The 14,472-nt window shown below is 41.2% G+C and overlaps 2 protein-coding genes across 3 annotated transcripts in view; one reads left to right on the forward strand and one right to left on the reverse strand.

The window, feature by feature from the left end:
• Positions 1–14,472, forward strand: part of SYCP2L (synaptonemal complex protein 2 like) — a 91,948-nt gene that overhangs the window by 39,853 nt on the left and 37,623 nt on the right. The window contains exons 17-23 of the mRNA XM_055391285.2: positions 2,070–2,215; positions 3,913–4,006; positions 4,815–4,942; positions 5,938–5,985; positions 7,910–8,054; positions 8,976–9,025; positions 12,588–12,717. Coding sequence (XP_055247260.1) covers positions 2,070–2,215; positions 3,913–4,006; positions 4,815–4,942; positions 5,938–5,985; positions 7,910–8,054; positions 8,976–9,025; positions 12,588–12,717 — 741 coding nt within the window. The remainder of the gene's footprint in view (positions 1–2,069; positions 2,216–3,912; positions 4,007–4,814; positions 4,943–5,937; positions 5,986–7,909; positions 8,055–8,975; positions 9,026–12,587; positions 12,718–14,472) is intronic.
• The window catches only part of ELOVL2 (ELOVL fatty acid elongase 2), a 111,672-nt gene continuing 107,042 nt past the window's right edge, over positions 9,843–14,472 (reverse strand). The window contains exon 8 of one of the 2 annotated variants that reach the window (XM_063707328.1): positions 9,843–10,113. In XM_063707328.1, the coding sequence (XP_063563398.1) occupies positions 10,066–10,113 (48 nt within the window). In that variant the 3' untranslated portion in view covers positions 9,843–10,065. The remainder of the gene's footprint in view (positions 10,114–14,472) is intronic. The other variant, XM_063707327.1, reaches the window with a different exon arrangement.

Below are 14,472 nucleotides of genomic sequence, written 5' to 3' on the forward strand. Positions count from 1 at the left end.
CCCAGTTGGCTAGTTACTTTTTTTTTTTTTTTGAGACTAAGTCTCACTCTGTGGCCCAGGCTGGAGTGCAGTGGTGCAATCTCAGCTCACTGCAAGCTCCTCCTCCCGGGTTCATGCCATTCTTCTGCCTCAACATCCCGAGTAGCTGGGACTACAGGCGCCCGCCACCATGCCGGGCTAACAATTAGCTAGTTACTTTTTAAGATATTTAAGATTACTTTTGTTGCATGGTTTTATAGACTTTCCCTGGGGTGATGAGTAAAATGTCTAGTAAGATTAGTATTTTGGGGAGATCATGGAGGCTTACTCTAGACCAGCACTGTCCTATAGAAATATGAGGTGAGCCAGATACTTAATTTAAAATTTTCTAGTAGTCACATTAAAGAAAAAAGTAGATTAATTTGAGTAGATTAAAAAAGTAGATTAAGTAGATTAATTTTATTAATATATTTTATTTAACCCAGAATATTATATCCTGGAGTAATAATATCCAGAATATTATATCCTGGAATAATAATATCCAGAATATTATTTTAACATGTAATCAATATTTTAAAATTATTAATGATACATTTTACATTCTTCTTTTGTGTACTGAGTCTTCATAATCCGATGTGTATTTTATGCTTACAGAGCATCTCAGTTAGTACTAGGCATGCTTTAAGTACTCTGATGAGTTGGACCTCACAGATTTAGACTCATGTATGTTTCACTCTTTTTTTCCCCCTTGTTTCCCTTCTCATTAATTTGTGGCCATTAGCTTTGCCTGTTCTTTCCTGGAGTTTGCTGCCTTTTCTATTCTGCTTCTTCCGACTTACCTTGTACTTAATGTGGTGTATTCTTGGACACTTTGTGAATTTGGTCTAAGCTATTTTCTCTTCTAAGCCCGATTACAATTTGTCGGGAAAGGGCCGGTGACCTGGGAGGAGCCTGCAAGGAGGCTATTGTCTGAAACACACTTTTTTTTTTTTTTTTTTTGAGATGGAGGCTCGCTCTGTCACCCAGGCTGGAGTACAGTGGCATGATCTCGGCTCATTGCAACCTCCGCTTAGCGGGTTCAAGCGATTCTCCTGCCTCAGCCTCCTGAGTAGCTGGGATTACAGGGGTGCACCACCACGCCCAGCTAATTTTTGTATTTTCAGTAGAGATAGGGTTTCAGTGTGTTGGTCAGGCTGGTTTCGAACTCCTGACTTCGTGATGCACCCGCCTCGGCCTCCCAAAGTGCTGGGAGGCGCAGACTTCTTTTTTTTTCTTTTTCTTTTTCTTTTTTTTTTTTGAGACGGAGTCTCGCTGTCTCCTCCAGGCTGGAGTGCAGTGGCACGATCTCGGCTCACTGCAAGCTCCGCCTCCTGGGTTCACGCCATTCTCCTGCCTCAGCCTCCCGAATAGCTGGGACTAGAAGCACCCACCACCACGCCTGGCTAATTTTTTGTATTTTTAGCAGAGACAGGGTTTCACCGTGTTAGCCAGGATGGCCTCCATCTCCTGACCTCGTGATCCACCCGCCTCGGCCTCCCAAAGTGCTGGGATTACAGGCATGAGCCACCACGCCTGGCCTACAGAATTTTTTCTAAGGTGTTTCTGTCTCTTCTTCAAGTGGAGTCCATTGAAATAGTGGTAGATTATTCCATTTTGCACATTGGGGACAGTGAGTTTTATTTTCAATTTTAGAAATAAGTAGAATTTCAGAGAGAGAGAGAGTGAATATTGTGTATAGTATATTTGGGAATAAAATACCTGTTGCAGATGATAGCCTTGTATAAACAAAATGCTCTTAAAGAAACTGAATTGCAGAAGACAAAACTATCTTCATTTCTTTGCTGCTAAGGTAAGTTACTTCGAATGTTTGCAAGATCAACCACTTAATTGTGTAGTATGTGTATATGTGTAAATACACGTGCATCTAAAGGACAATTTCAAAGTAGTGTTATTTAATATGATTTCTTTTCAACTTCTTACCACAGAAAAATCTGGACAAATACCCTAGCATAGTTATTTAAAATGATAAAATTTTAAAATAAAACATTGAAGTATGTTGCTATGCATTGATATTCCATATTTTCTCTTAGAAACGGAGAAGATAAAGATACTTATCATTTACCTGAAGAAGCCCATGATTATCAGCTACAAAGAAGTCGTGAAAATAGAAATCCATTTTGATTTGCAGTTCAACATATCACAAGCTTCCATTCAAGCTTTAGGAGAAGACAAACAGGTGGCAGGTTTCATTCTTTTGGATTATTTAAACATGTTTTAGTATGTTTCATGTCTATTAAATGTCCTTGTTGGGTTTTGATGTGAATATTTGATCAAGCAGAAAACCTGGTCTTTCGAATGCCATGTAAAAAAGAGTTTAGAGTTCTGGATTTAAATCCCAGTTTTCCCTTTTGATGGGTCATTGTCTTGAGGTAGGATAGAAAGCCTCTTTGTTCCTTGAAATGCTTTACTCTACTAACTGTGAACAGCTGAAAGGTTTTCTAGGATAATATCACCCTGTTACCACCTTCTTCCTGGAGTCCTGAGGACACTGGCATTTCTGTCTCTCTCAGCTCCCCCTGGACCTAGGGGGAGTGTATTAGTCTGTTCTCACGCTGCTAATAAAGACATACCAGAGACTGGGTAATTTATAAAGGAAAGAGGTTTAATGGACTCACAGTTCAACATGGCTGGGGAGGCTTCACAATCATGGTAGAAGGCAAAGGAGGAGCAAAGTCACATCTTACATGGCAGGAGGCAAGAGAGTAGGGGAACTCCCCTTTATAAAACCATCAGATCTTGTGAGACTTACTGTCAGAACAGCATGGGAAAGACCCATCTCCATGATTCAATTACCTCCCATGGGGTCCCTCCCATGACATGTGGGAATTATGGGAGCTACAATTCAAGATGAGATTTGGGTGGGGACACAGCCAGACCATATCAGGGAGTCATTAGGAATAAAGTTTCTGAGGGACTTTTCCCACAGTTGTACCTGTTGGTCTTATCTTGTGGAAATGGTCTGTACTTCTCTAGATTGCTGTGGTCTCCATCTCTCTCTGTTTCCTACTTATTGACAGAAACAAGAAACCTTTCTGTATCACAGATGGTAGACAGGGCAAAGAAATTTGTGACAAAAGGCAAAAAATACTGTGGTACTGGCCCATAGAAAGTTGAATTAAGAGCTCAGAGACCAGATAAGGAAGTCTTGGGCTGGCTTCCTTTTGGTTTGAGTTGTATATGAAGGTGTTTATATGTAGCAAAGTGCTCTGAAAATAGTTTCTAAAAACTCACCTTATTTTAATGACATGGTCTTTTTACAGAAAGGCCATTTCATGGATGAGGATGAGAAATAAAGGGGAAATCAGTCACTTGGTAAAAAACACTTCCTCCATCAAATTACATATGTTCTGAAGACAAGTTTGCCTTAACTCACAAAAACATCGAAATCATATGTCTTTCCACATTTCACAAAATGAATAATAATGTTTTGAGGGGAGAATGAGGATTTTCCTGTGATAAAGCTGTAGTTCCTAGAATAGGAGGCCCCTATTCTAGGGAAAGGGGTTGGACTGAGGACCCTATAGTTGGGAACTCACTACAGACTCATCCTGAGAGAGACTCAGTGCCTGAGAGAAGCAGCGGTTAGATGTTACCCAATGGGGTAAGACCTGGGCCAGAGACAGGAGAGGCTGGGAAGACACCAGGAAAGAGTGCTTGGAGCAGGGGAATGGCTAGCCCGAGCTGGTCCTGGAGGGAGGTGGGGCCTGGAGAAGCCGGAAACAGTGGAATGATCCTTCAGGAGAGGACAAACTGGTAAACTTGACTAACTTCTGATTTATCAGTGTGTTTTGTTCTAAGCTTTACGTTTTCCTTAAATTTTTTTTTTTTTAAAGATGACTACATTTCAAAGTTGACCTTTGTCTTGCATTTCAGATGTTGCCTGACCAGACGAAAATCTCCTCAGAACTTTTTAGTAAGTCTGATAAAGAAGACAGGGAGAGTCCCAGTGGCCTTGAAAGAGAAACAGGTATATTGGGAAATAACAAAATTCTGACCCTGAGTTTTCTGTAAAAGCGATGAAACCTTAGTTGGAAGAGGTCACTGGAAACCTGTGGTCATATGAGTGATGCATGTCTGATGGCACTTCTGGAGGAAGAAGAGTTGCTGATAGCCTTGAATTGTTTTCTACGCCTGTTAAGGTCTCTTTTGTGGGTCAACTGGAAATGACAAAGAAGAAATGATGGGGTTTGGGGGAGGCAGGACATGGGGGTAGGGAAGGTCTTGTCTACCCACAAAGTCAGCCCTGCACTAGACCATGTTTCTCTTTTGAGTAAGGCTGTTTTCCCAAGTGCCCATGGATTTCTTTTCTTTTTTTTTTTTTTTTTTTTTTGAGATGGAGTCTTGCTCTGTTGCCCAGGCTGGAGTGCAGTGGCACGATCTTGGCTCACTGCAGCCTCTGCCTCCTAGGTTTAAGCAACTCTTCTGCCTCAGCCTCCCAAGTAGCTGGTACTACAGGTGTGTGCAACCGTGCCCAGCTAATTTTTTGTATTTTCAGCAGAGACAGGATTTTGCCATGTTGGCCAGGCTGGTCTCAAACTCCTGGCCTCAAGTGATCTGCCCACTTTGGCCTCCCAAAGTCCTGGGATTACAGACGTGAGCCAACATGCCAGCCTGTACCCATAGCTTTCTGATTGGAGGTTTGAGGCAGGACCTAATTACCAGGTCTTACCAAAGAATGGAGAGGTACCAGAGGGGACATCCCATGAAGACCACTGGTGAGTATGTCAGCGTGTGCACGGTTATTATATTAAATGTCTTTTTCTTAATTTGTATAGAGCAGGCAGAAGAATCCACTAACATGGTGGAGTTTATGAGTGCTGAAGATGACCGCTGCCTAATAACTCTCGACTTAAATGACCAATCTGAGCCACCTGTTATTGGGGAACCTGCCTCTGATAGTCATGTAGGTTCTTTTCTATTTTCCCTAAGCATCGGCCAGGTTGAGAAATAAAGGGACAGACTACAAAAGAGAGAAATTTTAAAGTTGGGTGTCCGGGGGAGACATCACATGTCGGTAGGTTCCGTGATACCCCCTGAGCTGTAAAACCAGCAAGTTTTTATTAGGGATTTTCAAAAGGGGAGGGAGTGTACGAATAGGGTGTGGGTCACAGAGATCACGTACTTCACAAGGTAATAGAATATCACAAGGCAAATGGAGGCAGGGCGAGACCACAGGACCGGGGCGAAATTAAAATTGCTAATGAAGTTTTGGGCACCATTGTCATCGATAACATCAGGAGACAGGGTTTGAGAGCAACCGGTCTGACCAAAATTTATTAGGCGGGAATTTCCTCGTCCTAATAAGCCTGGGAGCGCTATGGGAGACTGGGGCTTATTTTATCCCTACAGTCTCGACCATAGAAGATGGTCACACCCAAGCGGGCCATTTTATAGACCCACCCTCAGGGGTGCATTCTCTTTCTCAGGGATGTTCCTTGCTGAGAAAAAGAATTCAGCGATATTTCTCCCATTTGCTTTTGAAAGAAGAGAAATATGGCTCTGTTCCGCCCGGCTCACCGGCAGTCAGAGTTTAAGGTTATCTCTCTTATTCCCTGAACATTGCTGTTATCCTGTTCTTTTTTCAAGGTGCCCAGATTTCATATTATTCAAACACACATGCTCTACAATTTGTGCAGTTAATGCAATCATCACAGTGTCCTGAGGTGACATACATCCTCCTCAGCTGACAGGATTAAGAGATTAAAGACAGGCATAGGAAATCACAAGGGTATCACAAGGCATAGGAAATCACAAGGGGAAGTGATAAGTGTCCATGAAATCTTCACAATTTATGTTCAGAGATTGAGTAAAGACAGGCATAAGAAATTATAAAAGTATTAATTTGGGGAACTAATAAATGTCTATGAAATCTTCACAATCCACGTTCTTCTGCCATAGCTTCAGCCGGTCCCTCCGTTCGGGGTCCCTGACTTCCCGCAACAACCCGTGAGTACAGGGAGTGGGGCTCAAGTTTCTTATCTGTCTCCACTGGGACCGTGACAGGTGGAAGCCACCTTTCCTGGTTCATGGACCATTTTCTCCTGGCCAACCATCTGTCAATTTAAAAAAAATTTTTTTAAGACAAGGCCTTGTTCTGTCATTATAGCTCACTGCGGCCTCAGCCTCCCAGGCTCATGTGATCCTCCCGCTTCAGCTTCTTGAGTAGCAAGAACTACAGGTGGTGCCACCACGCCTGGCTCATTTTAAAATTTTTTATAGAGATGGAGTCTCGCTCCATTCCCCAGGCTGGTCTCAAACTCCTGGACTTAAGAGATTCTCCCATTTTGGCTTCCCAAATCTCTGGGATTACAGGCATGAGCCACCATGTCCCATCAGCCATCTGTCAATTTTTTGACCATCCCCTCCTTGAGATTGTTTTTGCCTCCATGTTTGTGTATACTCTTTTCTTTACTTTTTTTTTTTTTTTTAAGACTGGGTTTCGCTAATGGCACAATCTTGGCTCACTGCCACCTCCGCCTTCTGGGTTCAAGCAATTCTCCTGCTTCAGCCTCCTGAGCAGCTAGGATTATAGGGGCATGCCACCATGCCTGCCTAATTTTTGTATCTTTAGTAGAGACCGGGATTTGCCATGTTGGCCAGACTGGTCTCAAACTCCTGACCTCAGGTGATCACCAGCCTCGGCCTCCCAAAGTGCTGGGATTACAGGCATGAGCAACCACACCTGGCCGCACCCGGCTGTGTATTCTCTTTTCATTCAACTCGGCTTTTCCTTGGAATACATGACTTGTTTGGCCTCTGCCTCATTTCTTCATTTGGGATCTAGAGACTGAAGGAGCCTAATGTTTGGGAGTGAGACTTAGCTCCTCCCTGGCCTGAAATGAGAATGAACTATTAGCAGCTGAATGCTACAGCCCCTTGAGAGGCAGGAGGGCTTGAGGACTGGGCCCTGAAGATACCCAACAAACAGAACTCAAAAAAACAAGCTCCATATTAAAATCAAGCACAAACATGTATTCATCACAGCATTTATGAAAATTAATGTAAAAACACAAAAATTTTAAAAATATAAATATCAAAGTGCAGTTGAATAATCCATCAGAAAGATTAAACTTGCCCTAAATCTCTAATCTTTTATAATCCAGGCTTAATTTCAAAATGCTTTATGTTTTAAACAGAAATTACCCTCCTGGGCTGGGTGCGGTGGCTCACACCCGTAACCCCAGCACTTTGGCAGGCCAAGGTGGGTGGATCATCTGAGGTCAGGAGTTTGAGACCAGCCTGGCCAACATAGTGAAACTCCGTCTCTAGTAAAAGTACAAAAAAAAAAAAAAATTAGCTGGGTGGTGGCATGTGCCTGTAATCCCAGCTACTCTGGAGGCTGAGGCAGGATAATTGCTTGAACACAGGAGGCAGAGGTTGCAGTGAGCCAAGATTGCGCCACTGCACTCCAGCCTGGGCGATAGGGTGAGACTCCATCTCAAAAAAAAGAAAAAAGAAAAAGAAATAACTCTCCTCTTTGGTTTTGGTTCTTCTAAAATGTAGAGAGGCTTGTCTTTGCAAAAAATATTCCCATACTTTTCTTTTGCCATCTGACTTAGTATTTTGAAGTAGTATTAGGCACAATATTGAGATTGGTCTGCTTTTGAGCAGTCGTCCACCATCTCTTCTGTTGCAAACGTTTTATTAGAAAGGATTTTGTCATCCTGTACAACAGCAACTTGGTTGAGAATTGACTGATGGAATAATCCTTTTCTTCCACTCCATACTTCTTTGCCTTTATATTATATAAGAGAGCCCAGTCTTCTAGAAGGGTACTTCTCTTATCTCTAGCTTTGTAGAATATGTTTAGTTATACATAAGAGGCACTAACACCCCTCTAAAAATTCTCATTTCTGATCTGTGCTTGTAGAAGTCTCATTACAGAAAACATCTCTTCTCTGAGAGTAATCAAGATTCAAGTACCAGTGAACTATCTTGGACCAGTAACCAGAAAAAGAAATCCCTAAAATCATATTCCAGTAGAAAGAAGACAAGAACCAGAAGTAATTTGAGAAGTAAGTCTGGCATGTCTTCTTTTGAATCACTTTTCAAATAGTGATTTTCAAATCAGATATTTATTTTTCAGTATATAATGGGAGTGGGTCCAAAGAAATATATGGTTATGGGGCCAGCTTTCCCTGCTACAGTTACACTGGAAAGGCAAAATGTACTGTGTACATGAAACAGAAGAACATGAAATTAACCAACAATTGTTACTCATGAGTTTTGTATAAATGGAGTAGAAATTCAGATAAGAGGAATCTGTCATGAGCTGGAATCATCAGGAAAATCTTTAAGGAAGAGGTGGGTGGGACTTGAATTAACCCTTGGAAAAAAGAATAGAATGTGAAGAGGAGAAAGGGAAGCATTCTTAGGTAGGTAAAACTACAAGGGCATGCATGGTGGCTCACGCCTCTAATCCTGGCACTTTGGGAGGCCGAGGTGGGAGGGTTGTTTGAGCCCAGGAGTTTGAGACCAGCCTAGGCAATGTGGTGAGACCACACCTCTAGAAAATTAAAACATTAGCTGGGCATGGTGGTGTGCGCCTGTGGTCCCAGCTACTGGGGAGGCTGAGGCAGGAGGATTGCTTGAGCCCAGGAGGTCAAGGCTTCAGTGAGCAGTGATCGTGCCACTGCACTGCAGCCCAGACGACAGAGTGAGACCCTGTCTCAAAACAAACTACAAGGACACAACAAGCATGTGAGGGTGACATTCAGGGACAAAGTCTAGAGCAGAGAATTCATGCTGAGTGGTGAGGAACTGAGTGGTGAGGGACAAGGTTGAATAATCAGGAAAGGATCTTAAGAGTAGACATTTCCAGAAGCTGTAGGAAGTGGGAATTGCTTTTAGCCTTAGCATATTGGGAGACGGAGTAGAGAATTTTTATGCCTCATGAGTTAATGTATATGTTGTGCACTTGTTTTCTTTCAATTTAGTCTTGCCAGTTTTCCCTCCCAGTAGTGGCAGTGGCCATGAGAAAGACCAAGTAAGTACATTGTATCTGGGTTGCTGTGTGCCCTATGAGTTAAACTGCATTTATTTCTCCAAAAACAACTTTCAGAAATATAAAAAAAACAAAATATTGGTTTACTGATATGTGAATCACCGCCAATAGAAATTTCAAGGTCTTCTAAATGTTTAATATGACTCTTGGGTAAGTATTTAAGGTGTTTTAGGCTGGGCGTGGTGGCTCACGCCTGTAATCCCAGCACTTTGGGATGCCAAGGCGGGTGGATCACTTGAGTTTGGGAGTTCAAGACCAGCCTGGGCAACATGGTGAAACTCCGTCTCTACAAAAAATACAAAAATTAGCCAGGCGTGGTAGCACATGCTTATAGTACCAGCTACGCAGGAGGCTGAGGTGGGTGGATAGCTTGAGCCTAGGAGGTGGGGTTTGCAGTGAGCCGAGATTGTGCCACTGCGCCGCAGCCTGGGTGACAGAATGAGACCCTGTCTCAAAAAAAACAAGATTGAGGGTCTTCTTTTTTTTTTAACTGTTCCCAAATGTTGCTGGAGGACGTTTATTATTAATGATGCTAAAATTCTGGGCTATTCCAATTTCCTGCAAATTTACTCTTTTGAATTTATGTTTTGATGTAAACTTGTTGGTTTAGTTCTTCCCTTAGTTTTTTCTAAAGCTTTTAATGGTTTAATTATTTAGACATTTATTTTGCAAGTGCTTAGGATACCTTTGGGCTTATATAAATATTGAATAAACCCTCAAAGTTTCTTCATTTCCCTTCACTTATCCTTGTTGTATATCAAAGTAGTTAAGAATAGAGACAGCAGTGTCTGCACCAATTCAAAGCCATTTTTTGCCGTTTATTCACTGAATTACCTCTCTCAGCAGTTGGTTTGTGTTTTGTGTCATATGAGCTATGTATACAGTACAGAGTATATCAGCAAGTTCAGAGCGGTTTATAAGGAGCAGCTGCTGTGATTCTGAGAGTATCGACAGTGCCCCGCTTGCTCATGCAGAAATAGTTTGGTTAGGGTTTTAATCACATCTTCATCTTCTGTCTTCCATCAGCCTGGGATGTGTTGCCCTCTGTCCACCTGAAGGGCTCTCATGCTCTGTAAGGAGAGGGGTGGGTTAAACCTATGAGCCAAAGTAAGTAAGTATTCATCGAATAGTTCAACCTGAAATAATGAGTTATCAGTTAGAAATGGACCCAAAGAACAGTTTCTAGTAATACAGCTTTTATTTGAAATAAACACCAAAGAAATACCACAGCTTCAAAAATCTTTTTTTTTTTTTTTTTTTTTGAGACAGAGTCTTGCTCTGTCACCTAGGCTGAAGTGCAGTAGTGCGATCTCAGCTCACTGCAACCACCACCTCTCAGGTTCAAGTGATTCTCCTGCCTCAGCCTCCTGAGTAGCTGGGATTACAGGCATCTGCCACCACGCCCAGCTAATGTTTGTATTTTCAGTAGAGACAGAGTTTTGCCATGTTGGCCAGGCTGGTTTCGAACTCCTGATCTCAAGTGATCCACCTGCCTTGGCCTCTCAAAGTGCTGGGATTACAGGCGTGAGCCACCGTGCCTTGCCACAGCTTAAAAAATCTATAAATTTAAGCTGTGCCTCTGGCAAGAAATCTATGTTGATTTTCAGTGAGGGCATTGCTGACTTTCTACAAATACTGGTATTCAAAAATATACTTCTCTCTGTATAAGAGAATAATTTACAGCAGAGGTCAGGTCAGCAAATTTTTTCTGTAAAGGGCCAGATAGTAAATACTTTTGGCTTTCTGAGCCATGCAGTCTCTTTGGCAACTACTCACCTCTGCCTTTGTAGCCAGAAAACAGCCAGAGACGGAATGGAAACACATGGGTATGCTGTGTTCTAATAAAACTTTGCTTTCAAGAACAGCAACAGATTAGTTTGCCAACCCCTGATACAGAGCAGTGGTTCTCAAACACTGGTGGCCATCACAATGACCAGGATGGCTTGCTAAAACATGGATTGCTGGGTCCTGTCCCTAGAGTTTTGAATTGAATAGATGGGACTTGAGAATTTGCATTTCCATCAAGTTCCCAGATACTGCTCATGTGCCAGTCTAGACCACACTTCGAGACCACACTTGGAGTTATCTACTGAAATATGACTTCACGTTCTTCCAATTCAGGGGTCTTAGGATCTTAGCATTTATTTTTTTGTGGCTACTTTTCTTAGATGTGTCTTTGAAAAATTAAAAAGAGAAGCTCAATAGCATTTATACCAAACTTTGAACGAAAGCACAAGGAGAAATTTCCTATTCAGTAAAAATGCAGTCAGAATTTTATTTACTGCAGTAAAATCTCAATTAACTCAATCCTCAAGAAGGAAGGATTTAGTTAATGTCATTTTCCTGCTAATTAAAATTTAAATCTAGTATCCCCTTACACTAATTCTAATTGTTAGATATTTTATTTTCTTAGCTTAGTAAGCTGAGTAAAGGAAATATAATTGAATCATTGATCATTTAGGATTTTCACTAGGATCATTAGGCAGATCAGTTCTCATGCTGTAATAGAATAGAGGCAGGTAGAGGAGGAATGTTTAAATGAGTAGTCGCTTTGCTTTGACCCTAGGACTTTAGACAGGCACATTCCCTCTGTCTCTGTCTTGTGCACTCTGTCTCTCTCTTAACTAAATCTCTGAAATAAGCTTGCTTTATTCTCCCTCCCCTTTGGTTTTTATTAATGTATTTAATGAAAGTACTATTATTTGAAAATGTCTTTAAGGTAATTTTAAATTAATGAAAATAGTAATGTTGTAGTTCCTAAGGAAAACATTTCTGTCTCAATATATACTTTAAAAATAATTCAAAGAGTCAAGGTTTGAATCTATTGTCCATTTGAGGGGAGCAGTACTTGAATGCAGAGCAATTAGAAGACAACTGGAAATTGGCTGGGTGCGGTGGCACATGCCTGTAATCCCAGCGCTTTGGGAGGCCAAGGCGGGCAGATCACCTGAGGTCAGGAGTTTGAGGCCAGCCTGGCCAACATGGCGAAACCCCATCTCTAATAAAATACAAAAAAATTAGCTGGGTGTGGTGGCGTGTGCCTATAATCCCAGCTGCTCATGAGGCTGAGTCACGAGAATTGCTTGAACTCAGTAGGTGGAGGTTGCAGTGAGTTGAGATCACACTACTGCACTCCAGCCTGGGTGACAGAGTGACTCCATCTTAAAAAAGATAACTGGAAATCGGAAATTCAAGAATCTGTAAGATCATTTCCAACTGTAAAAACCAGAGTCTGGGATCAGGTGCCAGCCTTTCTCTTTTTACCTAACAGAATTTCTGATTTCCAAGGATTCATGAGATTTTCATTTCTGTATCTCCTGAAAGAGTAAATGATCTAGTTCAGATTCAGTACCATGGCATTAAGCTAATATCCACCCCTCAACTAAAAACACACAGAAATTCTTAGTAGAATTAGCATTTATTTTCAAATGGAGTACATCTAATACTTAAGCTTCTTAAAGTAATATTGAAAATGTCTTAGAATATTTTGATAACTTGTTTTTAATTATGAATGTTAACACTTAAAAAAGATACTATATTTTAGGCTAAGCTTCTATCACCATCAGAGAAAGAAATACCCGAGCAAAATAACACCACATCTCCAAAGACTTCTGAACAAAAATTCCAAGATAGTTTTGCTTTTTTGACTGCTGAAGATTCTGCCCAGAAAACAGGTACATGATTTTCTGTTGACTTACATAGGAAAAAATTTATATTTGGGAAAGGTAGTTTGAAGTAAACAAAACATTTTTATTTTAATATCTATTAAAGAAAATATGAAGATAACATTGTTCTTTACCTTAATGTCTCTTATTAGCAAATTAACAGAGGATATGATGTTTTAATTTTGCCATTTGAGATCATCTCGAGCCCAAGAATTGCTGGTCTCTTCTTTTTTTAAAGAGGCAAGACATCTCAAATGATGACCTGTAGCAGGGGTTGGTAAACATTTTTTGTAAGGTTCCAATAGTAAATATTTTTTGCTTTTTGATCCATATGGTTTCTTTTTCTTTTCTTTTTTTTTTTTTTGACACGGAGTCTTGCTCTGTCACCCAGGCTGGAGTGCAATGGTGTGATCCTGGCTCACTGCAACCTCCGCCTCCCAGGTTCAAGCGATTCTCCTGCCTCAGCCTCCCATGCCCGGCTAATTTTTGTATTTTTAGTTGAGACGGAGTTTCGCCATGTTGGCCAGTCCAGTCTGGAACTCCTGACCTCAAGTGATCTGCCCACCTTGCCCTCTCAAAGTGCTGGGATTACAGGCGTGAGCCACCATGGCCGGACTTGATCCATATGGTTTCTGTTGTGACTATTCAACTCTGCAGTTGTTGCACAAAATTGGCCATGGATAAGATGTAAGCAAATGGGGTGGCTGTCTTTCCATAAAACTTTATTTATAAAATCAGGACTGGATTTGGCTTGGGGGCCAGAGTTTGCCAACCCTTAACCTATAGGCTTTTTCTTAGCCCTCACTGTATTTTATTTTGACTGTCTGTGTTTTTAAGTTTGTTAATAATATGATTTTATTATTATTAATAACAATATTAATATTGTTCATTATTCTGCTGTTCAGCACATTGCCAGGCATACAATGATATTTAGTGAGTACTTCAATAACAATCTGTTAGTATAGCTGCCACTGGAAGAAAATAAGTAGGGAAAATCAAAAAGTAGAGAGGAAAATGTAACATTAAAGAATACAAGGGGTCAGGCGCAGTGGCTCCCTCCTGTAATCCCAGCACTTTGGGAGGCCGAGGTGGGCAGATCACTTGAGGTCAGGAGTTCAAGACCAGCCTGACCAATATGGTGAAACCTCGTCTCTACTAAAAATACAAAAATTATCCAGGCATGGTGGCAGGTGCCTGTAGTCCCAGCTACTCGGGAGGCTGAGACAGGAGAATTGCTTGAACCGGGAGGCAGAGGTTGCAGTAAGCCAAGATGGTGCCACTGCACTCCAGCCTGGGCGACAGAGTGAGACTCTATCTCACAAAGAAAAAAAAAAAGAATAAAAGGAAGGAAGAGAGCAAGATAGGGAAGAAAGGAATAAAGTTACTACAAAAGAGTAACAATCAACAAAATGGCAATACTAAGTTTTTACCTATCAATAATTACTTTAAATTGATTAAATTCTCCAATCGAAAGACACAGAGTGGTTGAATGGATAGAAAAAAGTGAGATTCAGCAATCTGCTGCTTACAGGGGACTCACTTTACCTTAAGGACAGACATAAACTGAAAGTGAAGGGTTGGAAAAAGATATTCCATGCAAATGGCAATCAAAAGAGAGCAGGGATGTGGCTATACCTACATCAGGCAAAATAGACTTTCTGTCAAAATTTGTCATGAGACAAAGACTAGATGATGATAAAAGGGTTAATTCATCAACAGGAAATAGCAATTGTAAATATATGTATGCACCCAACATTATAGCAC

Source organism: Gorilla gorilla, chromosome 5 (genome assembly GCF_029281585.2).
Source record: "Gorilla gorilla gorilla isolate KB3781 chromosome 5, NHGRI_mGorGor1-v2.1_pri, whole genome shotgun sequence".
NCBI classification, from domain to species: domain Eukaryota; kingdom Metazoa; phylum Chordata; class Mammalia; order Primates; family Hominidae; genus Gorilla; species Gorilla gorilla.